At 52.9% G+C, this 14,041-nt stretch overlaps 2 protein-coding genes across 2 annotated transcripts in view; one reads left to right on the plus strand and one right to left on the minus strand.

Moving 5' to 3' along the window:
* Window positions 1-1,564: 1,564 nt before the first annotated feature.
* Window positions 1,565-6,443, minus strand: TSHZ3 (teashirt zinc finger homeobox 3). Its single transcript, XM_029924254.1, has one exon. The coding sequence runs from the start codon at window positions 6,441-6,443 to the stop codon at window positions 3,165-3,167; it is 3,279 nt and encodes a 1,092-aa protein (XP_029780114.1). The 3' UTR covers window positions 1,565-3,164.
* Window positions 6,444-9,498: 3,055 nt separating this feature from the next.
* LOC115279742 overlaps window positions 9,499-14,041 on the plus strand; it is an 80,671-nt gene continuing 76,128 nt past the window's right edge. The window contains exon 1 of the mRNA XM_029924255.1: window positions 9,499-9,724. Within this exon, the coding sequence (XP_029780115.1) occupies window positions 9,499-9,724 (226 nt within the window). The remainder of the gene's footprint in view (window positions 9,725-14,041) is intronic.

Raw genomic sequence — 14,041 nt, forward strand, 5'->3', positions numbered from 1 at the left:
GTGGGGTGAGGAGGAGACAGGCCGAGGGTCGGGTTCTTCTCCCAAACTGTAAAGTTTGGTTGGCGGGGGAGCACCCTCACTGCACAAACCCCTTCTCCCTTCAAGCCACATGGGCCCTGGTGGTGATGGAAGTGTTGTCAGTTTAATCTGTTAGACGCAGGACTTTGGATTCTAATAAACCGATGCTATATTTAACCTGTGAAAAATTCAAGAGTGGAAATCTGGGCTCCAGGATGTGAAGATGCGGAAGGCACGGGAGGGAGGGTGCTGTCCCCTGAGCCAGGTTCCCGGGGGGAGGGGGGCCCCCAGAGAAAGGCACTGTGTCCCACAGGTCTCCCAGGTAAAGGCCCGGGTGCACAACTACTCAGGGAAAGACTGGGGCCCAGGAGGAGGCGCGGAGGGAGCCAGGCCCGCTGCCCAGGAGGGAAAGCCCTGTGTGCCCCGCCCGCGGGCACAGCCCAATTGTGTGGCAGCATCAGCCGGGGAGAGCACCGCCAGAAAGACACTCCCTATTTGCCAAAAACCCGTCTCAAACTCCAGTGAGGTTCTCTCTAAAAACCCGGAGAGACATGGATTGCTGAGAGAAAGTAGAGCAGACAGAGATTTTGGACTCCGCTTGACAAAAGGGGCGGGGACGAACGGGAAGAAGACGTAGGCGTGTTGCCGAACATCTCTGAAAGGGTTTAATTTAAATTTTTAATAAAAGAGTATTTTTTTTCCAAGTTGAGGTGTTTTATGTATTACATGGATGTAATACATCTCTCATTTGTGTAATTCTAGGTTAGGAGCTCCGATTCTGCATAACTGCAAGACTAGTTTGAATGTAGTAATAAAGGTATTTTACAATTTTACATGATGTTCCCAGCGTTTTGTTGGCATGATTTGTCAGGGCTAATAAAAGCTTGTGATTATCATATAAATGCTCTCCCCACTCCTCCCCTGTACGGGTTCAGTCGCCCCCCCCCCGTCCCCACAGCCACCCTGCACACCTCCTTATCTTGGGCTGCTTCCCCACAGCAGGGAGAGCCCTGGACCCCGGGGTCCACCTTGTCCAGCTCGGCTATTTGCTGCTTCTTGAAAACCCCGAGAATCAACAGGAAGGAACCGCCCTGCACTGAGTCTTGAAAAGACCTTCCTTCCCCCACCTGCCTCCTGCAGGGTTCCGGCCTGACTCCTCCCTGTCCCGAAGGGCGACCTAACGCCCCCACCCCGCCACCCCACCCCCGGAGGCCCCACGCGGACCCCCAGGTGTCGACCTGGGCTCCTCTACCGAGATTTGAGAGGATCACTTTCGCCAAGAGAGGCTAACCTCGTGTGAAATGTCTTCCTTTCTTTAACATTTTATGCTCGGGGAAAATTCTGTCCACGCAGCCTCGGAGAGGGCTCCCTGCTCTCCACACGCCAAAGTTCACTAAAACTCCCGTGATTTACGGGCAGTTTCCGACTGCCAGCACCTGGCAGTCAGAGCAACCAACTCAGTCATAAACAGATCGCATACAATTTAATTTTAATGTGCTCGTTAGTCGTAGCACATTTCAGACATAATTGTGAACGCAACACAAAATTATAGCAAAAAGACAATTTTAATGCTGCCGTAGAAAAAAGGGTTATATGAAGAGTCACATAATGGTGGTTCATTGTCAACAACAAAACAGGGCACAGAGTGTGTTACAGTGTCTGTGCTGTTTACATGCCAATATTTTATACATAGGTTCTCGTATGGTGTCAGCTGTCAGTTACTTCTGCAAATTAACTGCCAAAAATGGAGAAGAACAGAATCACTTGGAGAGCCGGTAACCACGGGTTACCTTTCATAAGCCTAAAGATAAAGCTGCAGTGTGGGATCTTGGGAGAATAATTAGGAGGAACAAAACAGAAAGTTACCAATCGAAAGAAAAAGGCATCCTACAATATGAAATAGCAACCGAGAGGGCTTCTAAGTAAGTGAAAGAGGTTGTATCACAGAATGCCTCGTGACTTTTAAGCAAAGTATTACAGTACAAACATTTTAAAGGCTTTATCAATGCTTAGGAAATACAGTACAAGTTCGCCTTGTTGCTCTTGCTCTTTTTTTTTCCTTTTCAAATAGACTTAACCCTTTGAGCACTGAGTTTATTTTGAGCGTTCTTTGATTTCTAATAAATACCTTTAAAAATCATGTGCAAAATATTTATGATGCCTGCCATGGATGTATTTCCTGGCCTCGTTTATTCTGACTGCTCAAAACAAATGATAACATGATGCTAATAAATATGTATAATTTAAACATGAACCTCTATCAATATAGATGTACTGTATAGCAAAACAGAGAATCATACTTTGCTTTCAGATAATGTTTCTGTATACTTTATAAATGCTATCTGTGGTATCTTCTGTATAATTTACAATGTTTGCATGTAAAAAACAAAACAAAACCCATAGACCTTAAAAAAAAAAGAAAAAGAAATATACACTATACATAGGCACGGTTTATGCCCAGAGCATAGCAGGTACATAAAACACTGTTGCTATAAATGCAGGAAAAAAGGTCATTTTTAACCACAATCACATTTTTCATAAGAGAGTCTGAAATCTATACAATATATACATCTATGTTTCAATGTGAAAATAATATTCTTTTAAATTTCAAGGCGTGTTATACCCCTGCAGACCTGCATAAATGGAGGTTCATATTATTAATTATAACTAAGCTGGTAAGGAGTTTAAAAAACAGAGCTTCATACATTATTATTATTTTATTTTATTTTTTAACCAAATTAATGCAAAAGTGCTTCAAAGTACTCAGAGGGCTAAAGATGAAAGGGTGAGAAATGCCAGCACACTCGAGCCGTGTGGAAAAAGTGTGCCCGATTTCGTTATAAATGCTTAATTAAACTGTCTGTTAATGCATGCAGCTTGAAGCATCAGGGGATGCTCACAACTAAATCCCATTTACACAAAGTTCCAAACACTTACCACTGCGTTTTAACCTTCATATTTTACCAGTAACAACAGCTGATTACGCACCTCTATTAAACACTGTACAGTTATACAAAACGGTCCTGCCCAGTGATTCTCTGCGGTTAAAATAAGAACGTGTGCCAAGAACAAGACAGAGGGGCCTTAAGGTGCCTGCAACAGTTTCCCTCAAAGCAAATTACAGTCATTTTAATCAAAAGCAAATGCTACTGCTTCTCTAACTCAGAAACATACAGAAGGTGGTCTTCCGGGGATTTCCCGTGTGTTTTGCTAAGGTGAAGTTTAACCGCATGCTTGCTCGCAAAGGTCCGATTGCAAAGTTTGCACTGGTAGGAGGTCCCCAGGTCCTCCTCCGGGGAGGACGTCACCAATTTTTCTGAGGGCGACTTGGTTTGTGCTATTTGATTGTTAATCTGTTCGGTGGACAGTTTGGACAAGTCCCGGAGCCGGAAGCCCAGGTGTGACTCCAGGTGACTGATGTACGTGGAAGGAGTCCTGATTTGCGACGCACAGTCATTACAAAAGAACACGGGGTGGCCGGTGTCCAAGTTTTTGAGGAACTTTGTTCCACCTGTCCTTCGAAGCTGGTATTTCACGTTGGCTAGCCAGTGGCTGATGGTGGTCATGGAGAGCCCGGTGAACCTCGAGATGTGCATGCGCTCCTGGGGGCTCAGGTCTGACATGATGTACTTGCCCTCGGAGGTCTGCCGGAGGCTGGCGGCAAACTGCGCCTGGAGGATCAGCAGGTGCTGGGGGTTCCAGTTTGACTGGCGGCCCTTCCTCTTCTGCGCGGGCGTCGCCTCCTCGGCCTCCTCCAGAGTGGCCCCGTCAATGTCAGACTTCTCGGAGATGCTGGAAGGAGTGGAGGACTTTGACGTGTGGCTCTCTGTCAAGTTCTTCAGCATATCGGATATATCTGACAAGGCATTCTCGCGTAGCGGCGAGTTTGACATGAATGATACGACGGCAGATGTCTTTGCCGTTGTCACCGTGGATGAGGAGGTTGCCGGGGATGTGGACGTGGGTGACAAAAGCACTGAACCCAAAGAGCAGCCCTTGTCACTCTTCCCTTTTGTCAAGTCTATGGGCTGGTCGTTGTTGACGTGGTAGAAATAGCGGTCGAGGTGGTCCGCCTTCTTGGACTGCAGGGGCGGTGGCGTGGCCACTGCCGCCTTCTCAGCCAGGCTATTGCTCATCTTGAAAAGCATGCTCATGGGGTCAAGGGCAGGCAGGGAGGGCTTGGCAGCCTTGCCCAGGTGGATGTTCATGACTGACTGGAGGGCGCTCAGAGGGTTAACGAAAGGCTGTTCGGGCGGGTGGTCGGTGATGATGGCCGTGCTGCTGCTCAGGCCCGCGCTCACGGGCTTCACCAGCTCCTTGCCGTTCTCCACCGGCTCTTCCGGGGGGCTCCCCTCCTTGCAGCCGTCCCGCTGGGGGCTGGGGCTGTCCTCCTGGCTTTTGAAGCCCCCGTCGCTGGACGCCTCCATCTTGATGGGCTCACTGATTTCACTGCTGCACGGGGACGGGGTGGCCCGCTTTGGCGGAGACAGCTTGCCCTCTGGCTCCTTCATCTTCTCCTCCACTTTGGCAACTTTCTCAGTGACCTTCTTCACCAGCTCCTCCATGGCGTGGAAGTTTGTCTTGGGCATGGGCGAGGTCTGGCTGCTGGGGGGAGAGACCAGGGTCTGGGTTTTCGTGGGAGACACAATCTCGCTGTTGCCAAACATGGGTTTCAGGGGCGTGCTTTTCCCCGACGAGCCCAGGGACAGCTTCATCATGTTGGGGAGCTGGTAGGCGGCGTGGATGCTGGGGTAGCCCCCCCAGCTGGGGGTGCCGTTCTGCGCCTTGTTGATCGCGGATGTCACGGTGTTCTCCAGGGATTTCAGGATATCCAGTCCGCCCTTGGGACTCTCCTCTAAGTCATTCTCAGTCAAATAGTGGTATTTGGAAGAGATGTCGTATTTCTCCTCTTCTTCACAGGGCTTCTCCTTTTCCTTGGGCTTCTCGTCAGGGACTGCCTTGTCCTTGTCGACCTCCTTCTTGACCTCCACGCTCAGCTTCGGGGAGACACTGGCAGGGGTGTTGGCGGGGGACGTGAAGGTGGTGGCGGCCAGGGGCACGGACTGCACCTTCTCGTCTAGCAGGGTTGTGATGGTGGGCGTGACAGGCGTCTCCATGATGGGCTTGCCCTTCTTCATGGCCGAGTTCGTGACCTTGATGAAGTGGCCGGTGACCATCATGTGGGCGGTGAGCTCCTGCAGGGTATCGTGGGAGCTGCCGCACTCCATGCACTTCAGGATCTGGGACTTACGGGCTTCAAAGTGCCACGCGTAGCTGGCCCCGTTCTGGTGGCCGTACCGGTTATTTGGCGTGATGTAGGGGTTGGAGTTCTTCTGCAGCACATCGTTGGTATCTGACATCACAGCCTTGGGGGTCCCGCCCGTGGAATCCGGGGAGCTGGGGAGCTCCAGTTCCAGCGAAGCCTTCTTCCGGGCGGCAGGGATGATTTTGGCTGTGACGGGAGTGACGGGCTCCTTCAGAGGCACTTTTTGGTAGTGTTTCGTTTTGATCATGTGGACACTCAAGTCCTGGAGGGACTCGAAGGAGTGGCCGCAGTACATGCACTTCAACACCTTCTGGGCGTCCTCCTTCCCCTCCATCTCCAGCAAGGAGCGTTTGCGGGGCTTGGACCAGCGCTTGGGGTTGTTGTTGTCGGTCTCGTGGTTGTCGTCGCGGTAGTGCCCCGTCTCGTTCATGTGCACGGTCAGCTCCACCAGCGTGTCGTAGGCGGCGCTGCAGTCCTTGCACCGGAACTTGCTGGCGCCCGTGAAGATGGAGCCATAGAGCTTGCTGCTCTGCCGGTACAGCTGCACGGTGCTGAAGAGGCTGGGCTCGGGCAGCACGCGGCTCTGCGACACCTGCTGCAGGGTCTTGGCCATGGCGCTCTGGTGCCAGTCGAAGCTGCCGCTGCCGCAGCTGCTGCTGCTGCTGCTGCTGCTGCTGCTGCTGCCATTGTTCTTCTCCGACGACGGCTGGTGCAGGTTGAGGTGCAGGCTGGACCAGTAGGAGTTAGAGAGGAAGTTGTTGTACACGGCCTTCATCTGCTCCAGGCTATCCGACACGGTCGTGTCCTCCAGGGGGACCGCCACCTCCTTGGTCTCCTCTTCATTCTTGATGGAGCCGCTTTCAAAGTCGGCCATCCGGTCACTGGTCTCACTGATGTGGGACTCGCTGTCCATTTCGTGGCTGGAAAACTCAGCCGCCGGGGAGTTCTGGTAACTGGGACAGCTCTTGCCGAGCTCCTTATCCGGGCACATGTACTTAGCCGAGGGCTCCCCATCTGCCGTGCTCTCCTCGGGGTCAATATCTTCTTCGACCAGGGCGGCAGCCTTTAACTCGTCGGAAACATACGCTGCCGTGGTAACAGGTGGGAAGGCGGGATGGACGGGGAAGAAGGAGGGAAGAAAGAAAGAAAGAAAAAGCATTAGTTAAGTGTTGACCTTACCTAGAAAATGTTTCCTCGAATCTCAGGAAAAACGCAGCAAAGGAGACGGGCACGTGTATTTGTAAAATTAAATAGTTAAAATGTGGTGTTTCTTTGGAGCAAAAAAAAAAAAAAATCTGCTCTTCAAACATAATTTGCCACCTTATTCTTCTCAAGGGGCAACAGCTTGAAATTAAAACTAAATTTGAAATTAATGAAGCACATTCTGGAGGTGGCATTCATTTCTAAAGTAATAAATTACTTGTATCAACCTCAGAGACAGCAGTTCCTGTCTGTCAATTAATATGTCTTATGCTTCTCCTACCCCTAATGCATTTCTTAACAGACAGATTCACAATTTAAATTAAGCAAGCATTTTTTACTCATTACATTTTTGAGGCTCAATCTTTAATAAATATAAAGTACGAAAACATCAATAAAATTTTTACGAAGTAAAAAGAAAGTACGTCAATTGCAATAAATTAAAAGCAAGGTTTTGCGGATTATTTTTTTTTCTTCCTCCTGGAAAACTAGGTCTCCTAAAAGCTTACAGTAGGTTTTCCCACCAAGGGATAGGCCCTGGTTTGCTCCCGATGGGAGGGAAGACCTTGACCCAGCCCTGGCCCCATCTGCCATGTGAACATTCAGTCATTTTCTTGGCCCTTGCATACACACACACACACACACACACACACACACACACACACACACGATCTATGCAGAATTATGTCAGAAGAAGTTCAGGAAAATTGGTATGCGGTGCTCATTCCTGCTGTATAAATATATACAAGACCTTCCAGTGGACCTTACAAATGTCAAAGTGTTTGCTCTTTAGACTACTTTGTCAATATTTACTCAGCATAAGCTTCATGGGCATTCAACAGGGATCTTGTCTTTCTGGAAGCAACGTAACTTGGGGTATAAATCTAGTGTGCGCTTCCCAAGCAGGTGGAGAGCAGGGCTGAGTGGCTGTGGGTTCTAGAACAGACACATCCAGAGACGCAAAGCCGGGAGAGCAGTTGTGTTAATGGAATAAAGTGATTTTTTTTTTATTTTCCTTGTAACTTAGGTTGTTTAACTTAACCCTGAGGCTAGTTGGGCTGGTCTCGTGAATCATCAGGCAGGGCCAGCCCTCCGGTAAGTAAATGTGTTAAGCCAGACAAAGGGAAAAAGTGACTATTTCCCATCAGTTTCTCAATGTGTTTGTGCCAGAAGACCGCTGGGTGAAGTGTGTCAGGTGGCCCGAATGCTACAGTGCCGAGTGGACGGCGTGACCCAAACGGAACAAAACTGAAGACAAAGTCTCACAGAAGAAAAGGAAGCTTTGTTTGTGGAATTTACTTCCAGAATTTTAAAGATTTGCCTCCTATCAATTTGACACTGGTGGGGGGGCAGTGCCATGACCTCACATATAAGATCCCCTGAAGATGCATAGATACCCCCACCCCCCACAGGCTCTTCCATCCTGGTCAAGTGTGATTTTCCTCCCATTCCTGAGTCTCCCTTTGAGAGTCAAGAACCAGCAGTGACATCCCAACACTGAGGCCACTGGACCCTGGACAGGAAGAGTCTTTCCAGGACACACATCCCTACGGGCAGGGGTACGTGACGCAGCCGGCGATGGAGAGTGACCAGGAGTCACGGTTTGCCCGGAATTGCCCTGACGGCGGCGCTGCAAGTCCTGCACCCCGAGAATCCTCTCAGACCTGGGCAAAGAAGGCCCGCCAGCCGCTCTCGCGAGGGGACACATGGCCCGGGCAGGCCAGAGCGTCCTGGCGGGCCGGCCCTCCTCCCAGAGAGGAGCTGGGGCAGAGAGTGACGAGGCTTGAGCCAGACGAGCCCACTGTCCAGAGATGCCCCGGGTGCCCGGATGCACAGGGTTCCCATCAAAAGGGCTTCATTTTGAACATGCGGGAAGGGAGGAGGAACCCACACGACCTATGTCCCCCCACCTGACATGTGAGGAGAAGCCTGGCCTTGTGGAAACAGAGGTAGGCCCCAGAGCCCCTTCTCTCCTGAAGGTGGTCCTTGAGCCGCAGTCAGCAACATGAGCCCACACCCTGGGCACTGTGCTGTCATGGTGGCTCTCACAGAATTAAGTCCGCAAGAGGCAACGATCCAGAAATGGCCCTGCCTGGGGCAGCTATGGGAGGACAGGGGTTGGTGGCAGACACGAAAGCCCACTGAGGCACAGAGACTCCCAGAGAAGAAAAACCTAGCGGCTCGGCCAGGCCACTCCCAGAGCGCGGGGGCCCCTGTGGACGCCACCGCCCACGGGCCCTGCGCCAGTGTGACCAGCTCCGGCCCCCGGTGGCGCCCCTGCCACACGCCAGCGAGCTTTGTGAATCACACCGCCATCTCAGAAGGCCACCAGTCTGGTGACTGAGGAGAAAACGAACACTGAAAGAAAAGGAAGGCCCACCTCCCTGGTGGGAACAGAATCCTGTTCTGAGGAAAACTGGAGAGCTTTGGTGCTGAGAGGCATGGGGTCCTGGGGAGACCTGGCGTCACCCTGCACACCACCCCTGGCCTTGTGGCGGTTTCTGAGGCTCCCGACACACGCACTCCCCACCGCCGTGACAGGGACCTCACCAACTATTCAGACCGCCATTTTCTTTTCAGCACCAGCAGTGAGGAGTTATCTCCTTAGGCTGAGCCTTGGACTTCTCCCCACTGGGTCTTCCCTCCACATGAAACTAAACTGTCCCTAAACTTAGAAACGCTGTGAGGGCGGGGAGCATTACAGGAGAAGGAGAGGAGCTTTCAGTCGGCCAATCCATACTGAGGACCCACACACGCCAGGCGTGGTGGTGGATGCCAAGCGGTGTGGCGCCTTCCTTCCCGAGGCCTCGTATCCCCATCTGTATGAGGCAGGGCATGGGATGAGTAGGGTCCTCCCGTGTCTACTTCCCTATCTTACAACTTTTCTGAGAAAAGGGTAAATTACGGTGGAAGCACGCTCAGTCCTCCAGGCAGGATCTCCTCATCAGCACCGGCCAAGGCATCGCTTAGTCCGTTCTTCCTGGGCCAAAGGAGCAAAATCCCTGGCTGGACACATGGAGTCCTCCCAGACCGTGGGACAGTTCATCTCCAGGTCCGGCAAGGAGGGGAGGGGACCCTGGGTGTCTCCGGTCACTGTCTCAGGGGACAGTGGGAAGTCGACTGAGGATAGGGATGGTGGGCTGGGTGAGAAGCCGGTCCCTGTCCCCACCATGCTGGCCTGCAGGGGCCTCTCCTCCCTGAGAGCGAGGGCAGACGCCGTCCTCTACCTGGACCTGGCAGGTAATCACACAGACGGAGCCTCAGGAAGTCAGGCTACTGCGAACACTTATCCTGAATTCCTCGCTGCTATTTAACTTTCTGTATGCTCTTGTCTGAATTCTCCAGGGCAAGGACTCTGGTCTACATTGTCAAAGTTTTATTTATTTATTTATTTAATTTTAGAGAGAGAGAAAGAAACAGAGAGAGAGCACTCAAACACAGGACTGAGTTGGGGAGGGCCAAAGGGAGAGAGAGGGAGATTGAGAGAGATTGAGAGAGAGAGAGAGAGAGAGAGAGAGAGAGAGAGAAAGAGAGAGGGAGGGAGAGAGACTCTTAAGCAGGCTCCATGCTCAGCATGAAGCCTGATGTCGGGCTCAATCCCATGACCCCAGGACCATGACCTGACCTGAAATCAAGAAGTGGAGATTCAACTGACTTTGCCACCCAGGCGCCCCAACACTGTCACAGTTTTGCACATAGTGGGTGAGCAATAGGTACTCACTGTCTCCTTTGGGAGGAGAGTAGTGGGAGGTCACATCCAGCAGCAAGAAGCTGGTTACCAGCCTTTGTAACAGGCTGTGTCTGTCCTTCTGCCCCTCCAACACCCACCTGGGCAGCCACCCGCACCCCCTCCTCCTCAGTGAGCCCCTGCTCCAGCCCCTCCCACCTATTCTCCATGAAGAAGCCACTCCCAGCCCCACATCCCCACTGATCAGCAAGCTAGTCGGTTTACCCCCCCCCCCCCCCCCCGCCCCCTCAACACTGCTACACCCTCAGGGCCTTCCCAGCCAGCTTGTAAGAGCTCAGATTCCTCAAAGCAACCCTCAAGTCCTCCCTGGTCTTGGCCCTGCTTCCTCTCCAGCCCATCAGCTTCTAGAAAGTGCCAAGGTCTCTCGCCCTTCACTTTCCACTACTGTCTGCTCTGCTGGATATCCCAAGGCAGATGCAACCAAGTGGCAGCTGAGTCAGCACACCCCTCCCTGGGCCACAGGTGGGGCTGCTTCGGCCCCAGCTTTCGTCTCCTTAGCACCCTCTTCCTTCTTGTTACCAGACACAGCACTGGAATCACTGCTTACAGCCAGACGTTCCAGGATGATCTAAGGGATGGTCAGCTTTGTGTGGCCAGCCCCCCCCCCACCCTCTAGTGTCTGCTGGAACCCTAGTGTCCGGCACACTGTAGCCACTCAACATATATCCAGAGGACAAATGAATGAATGAATGAATGGACAATACCAAAGATGACTTCTTCCAACCTCCTACTAGTTGCCCAAAAACATCTACATGGATCCAGACTCCAGAGCAAAGCAGGTGGCCTGGGGTCTGATCCAAAGTCCTTCCTGGATGAGTTCTCTCTGAGTGGGGCTACTTCAAGGGGAAGGGCCTCTGGGATGGATGGGTGCCACCCCCACCCCCGAGGAAGAAAGGAGGAGAGAAGGAAACCCCACAGAGCATGTCTCCTTGCCCTGGAGCCACTCAGGCAGCGCCCACACGCGAGCACCCCTCTCCAAGAGTGCACCGCCACTGTCGCTCTTCTCTCACGGACAAGCGGACCTGAAGCCCAGTATCGGAGGCAGCTGAACCCCGAGTCGGGGTGGGGGGCTCCCATCCAAACCAGATCAACAGCTGCAAAGATGCACAGACACAGGCGGGAGTGGAGGCCAACGAGTGAGTGAGGGGCGGACCGGGGCACTGCATCTCATTTCTCCCCAAATGACCCGGTGGAAAGTTTCTCCCCACGAGGTGAGCCCTCCCAGATCCGCTGCTACTGCCTCCCCATGGACACCCCCACTCTCTCTCCCCTCAACAGAAAAGAACCACTTCAAGCAGTGACATGACAATTCATCGCTCCAGAGCTCAAGGCCAAGGGCATACTTTCGGACAGGTGAATGAACCGAAAAACTTCATTCATGCAGAACGAAGGGGACTCTTGGGTAGAGCCGCATGTTCATGTGAAACAGAAGCTCTCAAAATTACAAGAGTTCCCTACAAACTTCCCTAGCCCAATGTCCTGGGAATGTCAAGAATAAAAAACTGGTCGTACCTAATACGTGCATGTTTATGAACCATTTTCCCATTCATTGCATTTGACCCTCTCCATGTCCTGGGAGGCTGACTCAATGATTTCCCTTCTGCGCTGGAGGAAGCCGGAGCTCTGACAAGTTAGATGGGACTCTGCCAAGGCTGTGACCTCACAGGAGTCAGTGCAGGTGCAAAGATTCGACTCCACCCGAGGGAACCACACAGAAGGCGCGTGGAGCAGGCTGCCACGCCAGCCTTCCCTGACCTCCCGTCACCGGTGGGGTTCCGTCCTGCCCTTCCTGGGGGTCCCGAGCACTCCTGCCTCCTGAGGCCTGGCCACGGGGACGTGTCCGAGGAGAGGAAAGCCAGCGCATCACGTAATCAGCATGTCAGGAGGCAGCAGCCCTCTCAGCAGTATTTATCATCATCATTAACTAAACTCAACCACTAAGTAAAAATTATACATCTGATATAAATATAAAACAATAAGCTGGGTGCATAATGGAATTCACTTCTAGACAAGTGGGAATTACCTGCACCACACTGTCGTGAATCTCTCCCAAAAGGAAGAGAAGAAGGAGTGGACGTGTCCCTGTTGGGGTGGGGGTTGGGGGGGAGCTCTCCTGCCCTGGGGCCTGTGGGCGCAGCAGGGCAGCAGGGGGCACTGGCAGAGGGGTCGGAAGGAGGGAGAACGGCCTGGCTGTGCCCTGCCGCCAGAAGCAACATCAGAGTAAACCCTCCTTTGGATTTCTGCATTTCCGGAAGTGAAGGTTCAGAAGGTAAGTGCTCTGGTTTCCAATTCCCAAGACTCCCTGTAAAGGGATTTTGCACACTACAGCCTTCTCAGATTCCCCTTCCCCTTCCCCCAAGTAAGGGGAGTATGGAGGAGCACCCCAGGACTGGGATGGAGAGTGGGGAATGGATGCAGACGGAGGACAGAGCCCTGTTTCGGTCCCAAGTCCTGTGCTGGCAGGGGTGAGGAGAGGGAGCAGGGGGAGGAGGAACACAGAGATGAGAACAATAGGAGAAAGACCGGGGAAGGAGAGAAGAATCAGGGCTTGGAGGAGACAGAGGGAGACACGGAGAGACAAGGAGACAGGGAGAGACAGACCACCAGAGACAGAGAGAGGAAGAAACAGGCCACAGAGGGAACGAGAGGTGCGTGGGGAGGAGAGATAGGCAGATGAGATGATTCCAGGGGCCAGGACGGAGGGCGGTGAGTACAGAGAGGGTCTGGGCAGTGAATCCTGGCTGAGGGGACAGGGCCCCGGGAGCTGCCCTGGGTCAGTTTCCAAGGCTGGAGACTCAGGCCTTGTCTCAGCCTCCCGGAGCACTCAGATTTCCAAGGTGGCTGTTTTTATTTTTAAAGAACAACTTAAAAGCCGAGGGGGTGACCAAGAGGGTGACTGCTCAGCTGAACCTGGGGAGCAGAATGGGGGGGGGGCCTGCTCTGCCCCGGGGCTGATGGAGGTGGTCCGTACCTACTGTCCTGCTGGGTCTGAAAACCTGAGGAGGATTAGGTCCCAGAGCCTGCAAACCTTAGTCTTCCCACAGGATCACCACGGGGCGTCCTGGCCACCACTGGAACCCCCTTTTCCCCACATCCGGGTCAATGACAAAGCAGACTCCCAACAATGACGCGGGACAGCTGTGAAGCCCCCCTCCCACACAGCCCCATGGGGAGAACCGTCAGTGAGGGTGCTGGTCTGCCCTTGGGAGAGGCCTGCGCTGCAGTTTTTCATGTTAGGACGAGTGAGGTCACAGACAGCGAGGCCCTGCTGAGCCACGTGCTGTTCCTGTGACCATGACCCTGGCTCCAGGTCTCAGCTCTGAGTTCCTCCTGGGCACGGTGGGTGGGGAGAAGGAGGGGAGAAGCTCCTGCCACGCCTACCTCCCAGGTGTTTGGGAAAAAGCAAAGACTTCCTAAGGAGTGAGGGCATAAGGACTTAGTTCTAAGGGCAAAGGACTCTGCAAACAGAAGTAGGGCTCCTGGGACCTGCACAAACCCGGGGCCTCACTGCAGGGTGTAGGGCTCAGGGCCAGGCTCTCAGCTGACTCCTGCTCTTGCAAACTCAAGCTTCCTAGCTGAACCGTCTCTCGGACTCCCGGATCTGCAGGCTGCCTTTCAGGAAAGGGGGTGACAGGGGACCTGCAGAGCCTGCTGGGTAATTGTCCCCACTTGGCACAGGCTGTGATCCTCCTCTGTCTGGCCACCTTGCGGGCTGCAGAGAAGGAAGAAAGGCAAAGAGGAAGGAGAAAAAGCAGGAGAAATGAAGAGCAAGGGAAGGAGGTGGAGGAAGGAATAGCAGCCCCCCCCCC

This window comes from Suricata suricatta, chromosome 16 (genome assembly GCF_006229205.1).
Source record: "Suricata suricatta isolate VVHF042 chromosome 16, meerkat_22Aug2017_6uvM2_HiC, whole genome shotgun sequence".
NCBI classification, from domain to species: domain Eukaryota; kingdom Metazoa; phylum Chordata; class Mammalia; order Carnivora; family Herpestidae; genus Suricata; species Suricata suricatta.